Genomic DNA, 15219 nt, shown 5'->3' on the forward strand with positions numbered 1-15219 from the left:
TGCCGGCACGCCGCTTTATCGCTTTCTTTGTGATGCAAGAAGCGCCTAGATTGATCTCGATTGATCGCATCCAGGCGGAGCCGACTCTACGTTGTTCAAGAATGCTCTAGTAACTTCACAATTTTTATCTCGAAAATTCCCTATCAGCTTTAAAAAGAGCATGGCTGAGTGCGGCGGCCATTCTGTTCGACGACCGCGCAGCACGCTTGTTGCTACGCCGCCGCCGAGTGATTCAGTTCTTGGCGGGCACAACTCAGCCCAGATAAGGAGTTTCGTTTTGAATACATTCTCACTGTTTTCCTGTTCGCCGGACTGCAGTCACCACAACGTGACAATATTGCACTGGAAATGGATCTGCGAACACGTCGCCTTATCGTGGCCTGTACGCAGGCAGTGGTGGTCGATAGGCCGGAGAAGCCTGTGATGCAGGTCTGGTGGCTCTGTGAAGACGGTTGTACTTACATGATAAGATATAAGCCAACAGCTCAGCCACCAGCATAATGTCGCGGAGAGTAAAGCTAGTTATTTGATCGGGCTAAGCAGAGTATTTCGGTGTAAATCTCGAGTGAGCACTTCCACAGAAGCTTTAAGTTAATCTAAGGGACCAATATCATTTACTGTTGTCAAATATATTCGGGCCCAGCTTGGGTGAGCATTTCTTTAGGTGTCACAATCTGAAGTTCACAATGCCTCGACCTATCACAGTCAACGCTAAAAGAGTGGTAATTGGTGGTTAGGCTCAAGTAAAAATTTGAAATTGTAAGATAAAAAGGGTTCGTACGGCGGTCTCGCCAACTCTGGGAGAATTTGGAACGCGGGTGCAGGAGGGCCGAAATGAGGGCAGTTTTGTGGTTCAGGGCGTCAGCGAGATGGCCGAACAACGGATGTACAGGTATATCAACTTGGGTTACTCTTAACGCGGCTTCGGAAGGGGGGAGTGTGGGGGGGGGGTCCCGTAGGAGGCCCTGGGGCAGGACGGGGTGGTCTACAATGGATAACGTTCCCGAAACAATTAGTATTGGCCGAAGCAAAATTGTCGGAGAAGAAGCACACAGGGTGAATTATATTCGTATGGTGGTCTGTGAACCGGAGGAAGAGGCTGGTAGTGGGTGACCGAAATAACCGAAAGGAGGGTATTTTTCTCATGACCTCAAAACGGTGGATGTTAAGATCTGGTTAATATACTCGAGATTTTAAAAGGCCCTTAGCATGGTCTCGCAATCGGACGGGTTCCACGTAGAAGCCTCCTTGGGGAGGTGGTGTCCTAAAAGATGGCATGCTTGTCACGCACTGATATTAGGTATCAGGGCTGAGTCTCGCCCTTTGACGCTCAATGACCGACCAATGTTTTAGATGGCGTTTTACAACGTTATCAAATTTGTATATGATAAATGAGGGTACCCTAAAAATTGAGGTAAGAAGGGTGAAACACAGTTTAAATGAAGTTCTGTGGAAATTTATATTATGCGCAATTCATGGAAATGGGTTCTAGTGTCTGCTGCGGAGCAGTTCAGGAGTACCTAAAGCCTACGGAGGCAAGTAGGGTGGAAGTAACGCAACACTTGCAACATCGGTTGTGTTCTACAAGGAAAAAGTTTTAAAAAATGGTTGCTGTTTCCCTTAGAACATTGTCAGGGATGCAGAGAGGAGAATGGGAGTTTTTCTCACGGAGGCCCCGACCGACACCTAGAAGAAAGCAGAAAGGGTGTCACACGCATCACAATATAAAGCTCATTACCCTCATCTTGCTTCAGCGCTACAACGTGGCCATTCGACATCGTCGAGAAAGTCAAGGGGACGCGAACAGGCTGTCCCACCTCTGAAATTCCATCTCGCCGGTAGGCTCGGCTCTGACACCATATTGCCGGGTCGGAGGGGTGTGTACGTGGGGCTGTATGCGCGACAGTGCCTTAATATGAAGTTAGAATGACACTGTTCGCCAGGCATTTGGAAGTGCTATGTCCTTGCGTGCTTAAAACTTTTGTCTGCTCTTAAAGGGAAACTGCATAGGTTTTAGAAATCAACGAGCTTAAGTGGGTCGAATGCGTGAAACTTGGAGGTAAAGCATGCGTAGTCTTTTTGGGCTAGCACTTGAAATAGTGAAGTACTCGCCGATTAAAATCTGGACGCCCTTCAAGCTTCTCCGCAGCGCACAACGCTAAGTGGGGGGGCGCATGATGACGTCATCGAAGGTATCGGTATATTTACAATGCACAAACGCCTGCTTTGAAGGAAAAAAACCAACGCCACCGAAGGAGAACCCTGGCGAGAGTTGTTTGGTAGCGTCTAACGAGTCAGGGCAGGGTGTGGCTGACGACAGCGGTAATTGGAAATAATACCTTCCGTGACGTCACGCTCAGTTTTTCTGCATTCCTCTTGTGCATTGCGGAGAAGAGAAAAATTCAATCGTTGATTACGTCACTATTTTAAATGCTAGTGCAAAACAACTTGGCATGCTTTACCTACACGCTATATAGATTTGAGTCCTTGAATATCGCAAAATTCTCAAAAAAGTGCTGCAATTTCCCTTTAATATGCACATATACGCCCGTCTGGGCGCTTACTTTCCGTTGTTGTTATTGGCTATTTATTATTGCTAAAAATAAAAATGCATGGATGCGAGCCGCGGCATCTTCCATCGAAACCTGAAGCACCTGAGCTGCGGCCAGCGGGAACAAAAGCAGAGGGAGAGGAAAAGAAAGAGGGGAGCAATACAGGAAAGGATAAGGATATGGAGGAAATATACACTGCGCACACTCGGTTCGCTTCCGTAACGGATCCAGCCAAAATGATTGCTCAGTCGCGCCTCTTGTCAGCAACAAAAACAAAAAAAAAGAAACCTTGGTTCCAAAGACTCTTGCGTTCTTTAGTACCATTGGAGGTAGTGAGTGATAGCTGAACTGTTCAATAACATCTTACGTCGCTCTTGGAGCTGCAACTTCAAAATGACTTTTCTATACGCGTGAAAATTCCGGGATGCTTTATTACCTAACCAACCAGGCTAGACCTGAGCGCCCAAGAAATCCTCAAGCTGTGTTGGAGGGTCGTTTCCTCAAGGCCAGACTTTCTTGCATTGAAGTACAGAGCGGCATCACCAGCCGTCACATGCGCAGGCATCACAGCTTCCACGCCACTGTCCATGTTGTTACACACGACGGCAACAAGATTAAGGCGTGGGAAAGAGAAAAAAAAAACATGATTCTTACGTTGTCCTCCACGTTGGTGGAATGCGGGGAAATTGCCGGCGCCGGTGGTAGCTGCACTGAAAACGAGAATACCAATTAGGCCACCGACTCTGCCGGCTGTACAGGAGTCCGATAGACAGCCGAGTCTATTCGTAAATGCAAAGTGAGAGTAAACAGTACAACAGCGTACAATTATTTAACACTCTGAGTAAACACAGGTAACTCAACCCTCACGTGAAATCGAGATGAAAACATCCGAATAGTGACCGGCAACCTTTCTTAAAGAAAACGTGTTTACTGTGGGCACACAATGTGCCTCTTGAATCACTATGCCAAACGAATATTATGCTACTGTACTGCAGAGACTCGAACACACAGCTCCTTTATGACAATGTGTTTCTGTTCCACTTTTTATGGTTGTGTCTTGATGTTTTTCAGTAATCATTATAGTAGAAAAGAAAGTTGGGGCGCTTGGGTGCCCCGTTTGAGACATGAAAACACATTTGAACAATATAATCAGTCAAAGAAAGATTATAATGGCAGAATACGACGTCCATACGGTAATGAAGCCATCGATGGCGGAGTCCTGCAGCGAGGACCAGTTAGGCTCCGAAGCGAGCGAATGCGTGGCTCATCTTGTAAGCGCTTTGGTTGCATAACCTGAATCTACGAAACAGGGTTAGGCATACGCTGGCGTTGGCGGGGCGCATGGCTCGGAGGAGTGCTCGGTTCGGGCGGAGGACGGCTATAAGACAAAAGTTTTTGCAATTGTTGGTTGCCTTAGAGCATTGTAAGTGATGCAGAGAGGACAATGCGAGTTTTTCTTACGGATTCCTTGAAGGAGTCCTAGAAGAAAGCAGAAGGGTGTCAAACGCAACACAGTATAAAGCTCATGCCCTCAGCATGCTTCAGCGCTACAACGTGACCTATGGCCAACGCCGAGGCAGCCGTCACGCGAACGCGAACGCGCTGTCCCACCTCTAAAATTTTTTTTCGGAGGAAAGCTCGGCTCTGACACCCTAGTTCCCGCTCGGACGTGTGTGAACTGGGGGCTGTACGCGCGACAGTGCTTTAATATCAAGTGAACTTCGGAGATAGATACTGTCCGCCAGACATTCGGTGGAAGTGCTGTGTCTTTGCGTGCTTTGTACTTTTGCCTGCTCATAATATGCCCATGTACGCGCGTCTGGGCGCATATTATTCATTGTTGTTGTTAGTGGTTATTTATTATTATTAAAAATAAAAATAGATAGAAAAGATGTTGCTAGCCGCGACATCGTGTTCCAAGAAGTCATAAAAATTAAAAGGTCAAGGTTATATGCGAAATTCACGTTAACTCTCTCACCAAGGACGCCCCGATAGTGGCGGGGCCCGCTAGACTCACCTGCCACTGTAGCCGCCGGACCGAAAGTGGCGGTGATGATCACGCCCTCCGGAGGTTGCACAGGGAAGGCAGTGGAGGGCTCCGCCGCATTGCGCACCACTTCCCGACAACGGTCAGTCACGGGTGTGCCATCAAGAGCTGGTGGAACTCCTGCATTTCACCCCAAGTCACGTGACCTCGTGCCATGATCATAATCAGTCCACCGGACTGCGAACAAATTGCTTACTGCGGCAGGTGGCAGTTAACATGCCGCGAGGGGTTGCTCGAGAGGAGCAGCCTGGGTCTTCACAAGCTCAACCGATCGCAGGGATCTATGAATGTAAAGTACGGAATGACCAGTTTCGTATATATGCACGTTAACCATTAAAGATATCCAGCTCCGCCTTAACGGTATGGCGCGCTTACGCACTACGTCACGGGCGCCGTCGTGGATCGGAACCAGCGCCAGACCCCGCTTCGATATCCTAGATTACACCCTAGCCGCTGTGATGCGGAAGCATAAAGCGTGCCGGTGGCCTTTCACCGTTGGGCGACTCTTCACGGGGCGAGGGGGGAGTGCAACAATGTATATTTATGTTTTAATGCATTAAACTGTTCCCAAAAACATGCAACCTGTGCACCCCAAGGGTAGGAGGACAACCAGGGCACTGGCTCTGCATCGGAGATCTAAGAAGCCATCAGGTGTCGTCAATGTAAATGCGACTGAGTATTCAGCTCCCGACAGAGCACTTGCAGTGGCAGGGATAAGGGAACACACGCCACAGACCTCTCAGCCTCCATGCTTTCACGTATATCCGCAAGGGCTGCGGAGACAGCCATCGCTTTAGCCATTACAGATTCACCGGCAGATAATTTCGTTAATGACTAAGAGACTGCCATACACAATTTCGCTCGGGACAGAATCGCACAGTTCACTATGAATATTCTTAACGAGATTCCCTCCCGAGATAGGGACAATGAATTTATGTGGATGCCGGCAAACTCTGGCAACACTGGAAACGATGCCGCTCACCACACACACCGAGGTTTAGTCGGCCGGGCAGTGACAACTTCCTCTCTGGGGACAGCTAAGGATAGCCTAATCTCATTTCACGATCCAATCCACTCCTTGGAGTAAGGAAATTTCAGCTCCCGCACAGAAGCTAAATAAAGAGCAAGAAATCACCTGGAGAAGAATCAAACTCATTCCCTAACCCTCTAGTTTTCTCCCATATGTTCCCAAATAAATCTTCTCCCAAATGCACCCTGTGTGATGAGACAGCTCCCTTCAACCACGTACTCTGCGGATGCCAGCTTGACACTCCCCTCCAGAATAACTGGAAATCCTGCTTTCAGACGACTGGGAGACCCTACTGCGCGGCTTGGACCCGGACATACAAGATCGGATCCTTAAGCGCGCCTATGAGGCCATCATTAGGCTTTACCAGCTGGTCATCTAGTAGGGCGATAACTATCCCGACTATCAATAAAGGTTTCTTCCCTCCCCTCTCTTCCGTCTCGTAGAGCGTTACCAGTCTAGTCCTCTCTCGGCGAAAATCCGTGGCCTCTATGCCAGCACAGGCGATGATGCGATGCTATGCTGCAAATCTACCTTAGCTGTATAGGTTAGAAATTCGCTTTTGCTCTGGTCACCATCTTCATAGTGCAGTCTTTGAATTTCCTTTTGCCCTCGATTTGTCGTTTCGCCACTGCTTGAGCTTCTTCGGCCACTGCAGGCTTCAGCGGACGGAAGGGGGATTACTGAGGGTCATCCGGAGAAGGAATCTTCCGGCCCCTGAGGGCGCCCCCGATACACCCACGCATGCACGGACACCGCTGCTTTATGGCCGAAAGAGGACCGTTAACGCCGTAGAACAGAAAAATATATCATGGCACAAGCTCCCACTCTCATGCAGAGTTGTCCATCCATACCCAACAATTCTGGACAAAAGCATTTAAGAACGAGAAAATGAGTTTTCGACCGTAAGTTTTTCGTATGTTGTAACTTTTCGCCATAACGATTTTACTCCCGTGTGTCTGCAGTCTCACATTTTTCTGCTATTAACCGTTTCTGCTATCGTCAAAAGCGTTTCCCACTGGTTCTGTACTGCAGCCGTAACTGCTCGATGCGAGCGATTGAAACGCTTTAAAAGAAAGTTTTTGCTACGTATTCGAAGAATGCACCCGTATACCATGAATATTTCTATAACAGTGCCTTACAGTTTTCCGATGTTAAAAATTTCTGTCCAAGAATGTTCGATATGGAAGCGACAAGGGCACACGCTAGCTGGATATCGAAGCGGCGGTTCCGAACTACGTACGGCGCACGTAAGGTAGGAGTGAGGGTACAGAGATGTTTGCGCAAAGGATGAAAGGACAAGAATGCTCTGTTAGGCGGCCGAGAACCAATTTCTGCCCCTTTTTTTCCGAAGTACCACAATATTCTGCTCGCGACAGTATCTACCCAAATGGCTGACTACATGTTTGATTATATTTATGGAGTCTAACATCCCAAAGCGACTGAGACAATGAAGGACCCCTTATTAGAAGCCACCGAATAGGAGGAGATCTAGCTCACCTTAGGAGAATACTCAGATGAAAATATTGCAACGGATAATCTCCGTGAAGACGACGCCGAGGAAGTGCCCGGTGTGTGCGCGCTTGCCGCTCGGGGCTAGCTGTGATCTGGTCTCCTTCACCCCTGGCTCCCTCGTCTTGCTTTGGTCGCCATCTCGCCGCGTGGGGCTCTCTGAAAAACTTCTGTCCCGCTACATCGGCCCGTACCGTGTCCTGCGCCAAGTCACCGCAGTCACCTACGAGATCGCTCCGGCCTTCCCCGGTGCCACGTCCTCTCAGCATCAGACCGATGTTGTGCACGTCTCTCGCCTCAAGCCCTACGTCTTGCCGTCCCCCTCACTGCCCTGATGAGCACCGAGACGGTGCCTTTCCGACCGGGGGGCCATGCAACGGATAATCTCCGTGAAGACGACGCCGAGGAAGTGCCCGGTGTGTGCGCGCTTGCCGCTCGGGGCTAGCTGTGATCTGGACCCTGTGCTCCGGTCGTCCTTGTGCCGACATAGACTTCGGGCCACGTAACAATATGATCGATTTGCGCAGTTCGGCCAAACACGAATTAGTTATGCTAGGTGTTCACTTTAAAGACGAAAGCCTTCAATGGCTCATCATTCCGTCCGTCAGCCACACTACAGGTGTCAATCATGCCGATGATGTCATCAGTGATGTAATACGCCGTAACCAGAAATCACTGAATTCATTGTTCCATAGTAGTCGAAATCATTAACTACTAAGTAGCCCTTAACTAGTACTAGTATCTAGTATGTTTTTTTGGTTTACTGGTGTATAACGTCCCAAAGCAACTTATGTTATGAGAGACGCCGTACGGAAAGGCTCCGGAAATTTCGACCACCTGCAGGTTCTTTAACCTGCACTGACGTCGCACACGGGCCTCTAGAATCAGTGATTAGTAATTAGATACTGATTAGTCATAAGCAATTAATTTGCAATTAGTCATTGATAGATAATATTTAATTAGTAATATGTGGTTGATTATTAAATAAGTAGTATTTTAGTTATTACTCTCTAATTGGTAATTGGATCAGCACATGGTTGCTGGCGCTCGCGTCGCTCCTTACTGCGCATGCGCTTGGCGCCTTGGTGGCGCCACCGTCGCGTGGCGCTGACATATCAGCACCGAGTCAGACGACTGCTTTCATTCGTAAACAGCATTCAATCAGCAACAGAAGCAGCCAAAGGGGCGCACAAAGGCTTTCGCCTCCCGCAATTTAGATCGTCAAAGCGCCCCATGAATTTTCACTTCTATTCCAGTGTTCAGATCCAGCGTTCTCGGATCGCAGTTGTTCGGATAGCGATAAGGCGTTAATGCCCGTATATGCGGAACTGGTCATTCTGCTAGAATCTAGATCCCTGGTAGTCTTCCTACCACTCCTGGCGCAGTGATGCAGCGGTCAAGCGATCCGCCACTGCTCTTCTATGGCAACTGCTGCCATCGGCGGGACTTGGGTTGTCTGGATTTGGCCGAGATCCAGGTTGCTCTTCCAGAGCAGCCTCTCATGATTAAGTGAGCGGCCGCCTCACGCGGTGGTCAGGCTGCTCACCTGCCTGCCACAAAAACAGACTTCAGACAAACAGGCAGACGGACCGACAAACACACAACGGCTAAATTCTAGGTACGGCCACTATAAATGCCAGCGCACTATAAAACTCAGGCTTTACAACACCGGAACCGCCTTTCACCGTCGGTGCTTTCGGGAGCAGCCCTTATCTTCCAGATCGACACAATCAAAGCTGCCGTATGGCATAGTAGGGATGAGCATGACGCATACTCACTCGTCTCGACCTCCGGCAAAAGACCAGAGGGCCAAGCTCTGCCAGATGCTTTCTTCTGCCAGTAATGCCAGTCCATAACCGCTGCAGGATCGACTGCATTGCGTTCATATCCCTCGCTGTGTGCAGGTGATCTTGAAGTATTACTCTCCGCAGCTCCTGAGCGGTCAGAGTATTGAAATCGTCGTCGTTATTCGACACCTGGGCAAAAGGGAAAAAAAATCTGGCTTCATCTCAAAGACAATTATGTCGAAGGAGAAAATCGTCAGCTACATGAGGCGTCTACTGTCCCGCGGATGCAGTGGAGGAGCGGATAATTCGTGGAAGGCATTGCCGTCTGCAAGCAACTCTGCCCCGTCGGCAACAAAAATGGCGACTTGGTACAAAGCAGGACTCGTGGTTGGCTGGTTTTACGACCAGGTCCACAGTTCTTGGAGGTTTCCGGGTGGGCCCAGCGTCCATCCCAAACAGAAAAACCAAGCAAGCCAGGTATTGGGAGACAGATCCAACGAACCCCATAGGAATAGCTGGATCGTTGAAACTCTGCACGGAGAATGTAGCGTCTCGTAGATCCCGAGCTAGTTGAGAGAAAATTGACGCAAACCAATATTATAATTTTGCCCGACGTTTCGGGACCAACTCGGTCCTTTGTTCAGGGGCGACTAAAGTGTGCCAGCAGCAGCGGGGTGTTGCCTTCGCTCTCCCTTTGTTAGCACGTGGCGGAGTCCACTCACGTACGCAGAGGGGAGCGGTCCTGGAGTTTATTCATCGCTGCCTTTGTGAGACGGATGTGCCATGACTCCACATGTCGCCTCTTGAACAGGTCTGGCTCCACGGGACGCTCACCTCCTCGGAGGCTATTCGGTGGTCGGCGCCGCACTCGCAGTGTTCTGCGAGGGGGTTGGATTCCGAATTCATTCCCAATTCTTACCATGACCAAAACACCTTGTCGTTTATAAAATCCGGTGCTCCAAGTTCCCGGCTTCATACGTCGGCGAAACAAAAAAACCTCCATCAAAGAATAATGCAACACAAAAATGACATCCGGCTAATGAATTCTGAATCCAACTCCCTCGCTGAAGACTGCGAGCGCGCCGACCACCCAATAGCCTTCGAGGTGGTCAGCATCTTGGCCGGCTCAGATGATGCTTTCGTTCAGATCCCAAGCTCATTAGTAATCGTCCTCGCGCGCAGGAGCACACAGGTTCATCAATCATACGAGACTGACGCGTACCGGAGAATAGAGCATAGGGCATACATTGCATATATATTGATTCCCGAGTGTATCCAACTTGTTCCACATTATCTTTCCATTAATGAGGTTGCGTCCAGTAAAGAACAACGGACAGAACAACGCTGATCTCTACTGAGCAGTGCATGGAACGATCCGCAGTCGCCAGCCATTGCACATTTCCTAGTCTCATACCTAGTATCATAGAGATCCATTTCTTAGTCTCTAGTTTCCTAGCCTTTCCTAGTCACATAGAGTTATCCAGGATGTCCTCATGCTAAGTAAGGGGTATGTGAGCGAATATATGAGCACGCGTTCACTATAGCGGAGAAGCCGACGGCACAGATGTCGCTTTCACTTTGTTAGCGCAATGAATACAAGAATGTGGAGAACCCCGAACATACCCAATAAGTGCCTTATATTTACGTTGTTTCTTCAGCCTCGGAAATATTACCTTCACGCAGAGCAGTAACCAACCTGGATAATGCTGTTCAGCACCATCATAGCGGTGTATTCCCCCTTCCGCCTGTATAAAGTCGTCGAGGTCGGCCAGAGCCCTGTTTGAGAGAGAGAAAAAAAAACGAATTGTGGGTCAGATAGCGATCGACGCAACGGCAAAGGCGTATTAAGAAATCATGCCTGCGAAACGGGATGCTGCTTTTCATTCTGCACATTGTGCTTATTGGAGGTAGCGCCAGTATAATGAACCATCGAAAAGCGCCTGTGAGAGATTGTCATCAGATCATTTTACTGCAAGTAGTATAGTGCTGGAAATATTCGATTCAGGCACGCACGCTAAACACAAGGTGTAACAGCTTTAGAATGCAGTTCACATCGATTTACCCTTAAAGCCCTTGTATTCTGTAGAAGCTGTGTTTTCGTTCTTTGTTTGGTTTGGTTTGGTTTGGTTTATGGGGTTTAACGTCCCAAGGCGACTAAGGCTATGAGAGACGCCGTAGTGGAGGGCTCAGGAAATTTCGACCACCTGGGGTTCTTTAAGGTGCACTGGCATCGCACAGCACACGGGCCTCGAATTTCTCCTCCAAAGAAATTCAGCCGCCGCGGCCGGGATCGGTTCTTTGTCTATTTTAAGTCTTGATATTATCCATGCCCTTATCCTTGTGATAGAGCTCACCTTACGAGAATACTTGCGATAAAAAATACGATGATCGATTTGCGTAGTCAGGCAAAATGCTAATTTTATGCGCTAGCAGGTCGGTTTTTCACTTTCTGTTCCGGTGCTCGAATCCACTACTCACGGATGGGAGTTGTTCGGTCAGCGATAATGGGTTAATGTCTGTATATGCGGAATGGGCCATTCTCTACATTCGTAGGTCCCTGAGAGTCTTTCTAGCGCTCCTGGCGCAGTGGTGCCGCGGTCAAGCGATGCGCCATTGCCCTTCTATGGCAGGTGCTGGCATGGGTGGGACTTGGACTGCTTGGGTTTGGTTGCGATCTAGGTTGCGCTCCCAGAACAGCCTCTCACGATTAATTGAGCTGCCGCCCCACACAGTCGCCAGGCTGCTCACCTGCTCGCCACAAAACTGGCTTAAGGGAAACAGACAGACGGACAGACAGACACACAACGTCTAAATGTGGGGAATGGCCACCATAAGTACTAGAGCACTAAAAAAAAAACTCCGCAACTTACACTGCCGGAACCGCCATTCGCCGTCGGCTCTTTCGGGCGCAGGCATTATCTTCGGCACTGACAACAGTAAAAGCTGCCATATGACGTATTAGGGATGAGCATGACGCATACTCACTCGCCTTGACCTCCGGCAAAAGGAGACCAGAGGCACAAGCTCTGCCAGATGCTTTATTCTGCCAGTAATGCCAGTCCATAACCACTGCAGGATCGACTGCATTGCGTTCCTATCCCTCGCTGTGTGCAGGTGATCTTGAAGTATTACTCTCCGCATCTCCTGAGCGGTCAGAGTATTCAAATCGTCGTCGTTATTCGACACCTGGGCAAAAGGGAAAAAAAATCTGGCTTCTTCATCTAAACGGCGCAATTATGTCGAAGGAGAAAATCGTCACCTACAAGTGGCGTCTACTGTCTCGCGGATGCAGTGAAGGAGCGAATAATTCGTGTACGGCACTGCCGCCTACGATCAACTCTGCCCCCTCTGCAACAAAAATGGCGATATTTTACAAAGTAGGACTCGTGTGGCATGAAATACGAATTCGCTGGTTTTTAGGATAAAGTCCTCACCAAAAAGGAACTGTTTTAGCTGCGGATATACAGGCAAAAAAGATTGCCATCGGTCCAGAAGTTTGCGTGCGCTAACAAAATGAAATCCCCGGGAAGTTAAGCGTCCCTTCATGTAAACGTTCCCAGTGGGCATGATTCTCAGAGGTATGATTACTGCCATAGAGGGTTCAGCTTAAGTTAAGGACAACGCAACGAGTTATGGAAAGGAAAATGATAGGTGTAATGTTAAGAGAGACATGAAGTGGGCAGAGTGAGTGAGGGAACAAACGCGGATTAATGACATCTTAGTCGAAATCAAAAGGAAGAAACGGGCTTGGGCAGGGCATGTAATGCGAAGGCAAGATAACCGATGGTACATAGGGGAAACAAACAGGATTCCAAGAAAAGGCGAGCGTAGCAGTAGCAGTGAGATTAAGTTAGCAGGGATGCGGTGGCCGCAGATGGGAAGGGAAAGGTTTAATAGGAGACACACGGGAGAGGCCTCTGCCCTGCACTGGGCGTTAGCAGGCTGATGGTGACGAATCATTCTACCACATTTCATTGGACCATTTTCAGTCTTCAGATCTTTGGCAAAGTTTAACAGCATTTGCGCTTTTTAGCATATAGTAGATTCTGCTGTGCGGTCTAATAACGAAAACTTACTGCCTCACGTGAAGTCACTGAAGTGATATTTACAAGGCGGTGAGGATCGTACAAGAAGAAAGAAGTGATGCTCGATGCACAAGAAATAGATCTGAAGAACCCATCATGTGAACAATTAACTAGCCCATGGTGTTTGATTTGGTAGACGGGGTTTAACGTCCCAAAGCGACTCAGGCTATGAGAGACGCCGTAGTGGAGGGCTCCAGAAATTTCGACCACCTGGGGTTCTTTAACGTGCACTGGCATCGCACAGTACACGGGCCTCTGGAATTTCAACTCCAAAGAAATTCAACCGCCGCGACCGGGATCGAACCAGCGTCTTTCGGGTCAGCAGCCGAGCACCATAACCACTGAGCCACCGCGGCGGCGGTTCTTAAACGTGCGCTGGCATCGCAGAGTACACGTCCTTCTAGAATTTCACCTCCATCGAAATTCGTCCGCCGCGGCCGGGATCGAACCCGCGTCTTTCGGGTGAGATGTGTTTCTTCGGATTCATCTCTTGTGCATCGAACGTCACTGAAGTGGTTCGCTTCGCGACATCCGTGCATCCTCTCGATTACGTCAACATCCATTAGCGTGCAAATAGAGGTCGTGCTTCTCTCACGAGTCTGCACATTATTATGCAAGATGCACACGGTCGAATCCGCAACCGTGACTGTATCTCCTTGGTGGTGCAATTCATTTTCCTTGAAATAATAAAGCTCAACTGTTGACAACACACGGAGTTGGCGAATAGGCGTGGCTCCAAGGGATAGTGACATTAGGTGAGCATCCTTTATATTTGTTCACAATTCCAGTTCTTGAAAATCATTTCACCCAGCACTACACGAGCTCGAAACCGACCGGAACAATCGCGAAGTGGGTCACGCCACTCATAGTAAATCGATTAGTTTTTAAGTATTCGTCCTTTAAGATTTATTCCACTCTGATGAGAAATGCAATGTTCTAACGTGATAGAATTAAGTCCCCGTTCCGCAGAAAATTCGGCGTCGTCACCGTCGTCGTGGGCGTTGAGGGAAAAATCGACCCGAGGTCGGGTGGCTCACGTGACCCAGCCTATGGCCAACCTGGGGCACAAGATTCTCCTCTCCCTCGCGCAACCCACCATGGTCGCAAAATGGGCCGGACACATGACATTGTCACCTCGTGGTTTACGGGGGTTTAACGTCCCAAAGCGACTCAGGCTATGAGGGACGCCTTAGTGAAGGGCTCCGGAAATTTCGACCACCCGGGGTTCTTTAACGTGCACTGACATCGCACAGCACACGGGCCTCTTGAATTACGCCACCATCGAAATTGGACCGCCTCGGCCGGGATGGAACCCGCGTCTTTTGTGTCAGCAGCCGAGCACCATAACCACTGAACCACCGCGGCGGCGAAACGCTAAATATTACACAATTAATGGAAAAACTTAAGCTTATAAGGCACACGTGCAATCAGCCTAAAAGGAAATGAAATTATAAAAAAATTTGGGGGGGATTTACGGCGGAAACCTTATCTACAAACATGCACAGTCTTCTGCAGTCCTGTAAGATAGCTTCTACGATATTTTAGTCTAACGATCCCCGCCATCTTCAAAGCACGCCCGAGAGCAACAGGCTATCCAGCCGCAACACCATCCGGTGCAGCTGTTTTTGTTGCGGAAGCAACACTACGCTAGATGCGAGGGATTTCGCGGAGCCCCTGAGAGCCCCAACTGCGCATGCGCGAGGAGCGAGTGACGTCAGATCAGCGCGGAGCCGCCGCCGACTCCTCCGCTGCGCGGGTGACTCAGAGGTGCCGTCGCCGGTGCGCCAGCAGTGCATTCTCCAGGAGGAGTGACGTCACACGGCGCACAGCTGCTGTGCTGGGGCCACTGCCAGCTCCTCCGCTACGTGGGTGACTCAGAGGTGCCGCTGCGATTTCTGCGCCATTGCTTAAGCAATTCTACTCTGGATGGCCATTGGTCAAACCACAGGCAATTTTTCTTTTGAAGAAGTTTATTCCAACCCATTTGGGAACCGAGAACACTTGCTCTTATGAGTTTATGACAAATGCCGTCCCTGTAAATCACTCGTAAATCAATCATTCATAAGCACTACCAGTGCTTGCACTTCCGCAGAGCTCAACAGTGAAAAATATACATTATTTATGTTGTTCATTTCCTTCCCGCCTTGTATTCATGGGAAAATTGGTGAACGACCACCAATTGGCTAATAAACACTGTATCAGAGCAAAG

The 15219-nt window shown here is 49.1% G+C and overlaps 1 protein-coding gene across 25 annotated transcripts in view; it reads right to left on the bottom strand.

The window, feature by feature from the left end:
* Positions 1-15219, bottom strand: part of LOC149332453 (uncharacterized) — a 200834-nt gene that overhangs the window by 67993 nt on the left and 117622 nt on the right. For 7 of the 25 annotated variants that reach the window (XM_089558022.1, XM_089558038.1, XM_089558020.1 and 4 more), the window contains exon 9: positions 3207-3262. In XM_089558022.1, coding sequence (XP_089414148.1) covers positions 3207-3262 — 56 coding nt within the window. Of the gene's footprint in view, positions 1-3206; positions 3263-4569; positions 4720-7126; positions 7339-8916; positions 9115-10621; positions 10702-11910; positions 11970-12117; positions 12274-15219 lie in introns of those variants that run through there. The other 18 variants (XM_089558040.1, XM_089558030.1, XM_089558039.1 and 15 more) reach the window with 7 other exon arrangements.

This window comes from Amblyomma mixtum, chromosome 8 (assembly GCF_055824585.1).
Source record: "Amblyomma mixtum isolate Tamu chromosome 8, ASM5582458v1, whole genome shotgun sequence".
Taxonomy (NCBI): Eukaryota; Metazoa; Arthropoda; class Arachnida; order Ixodida; family Ixodidae; genus Amblyomma; species Amblyomma mixtum.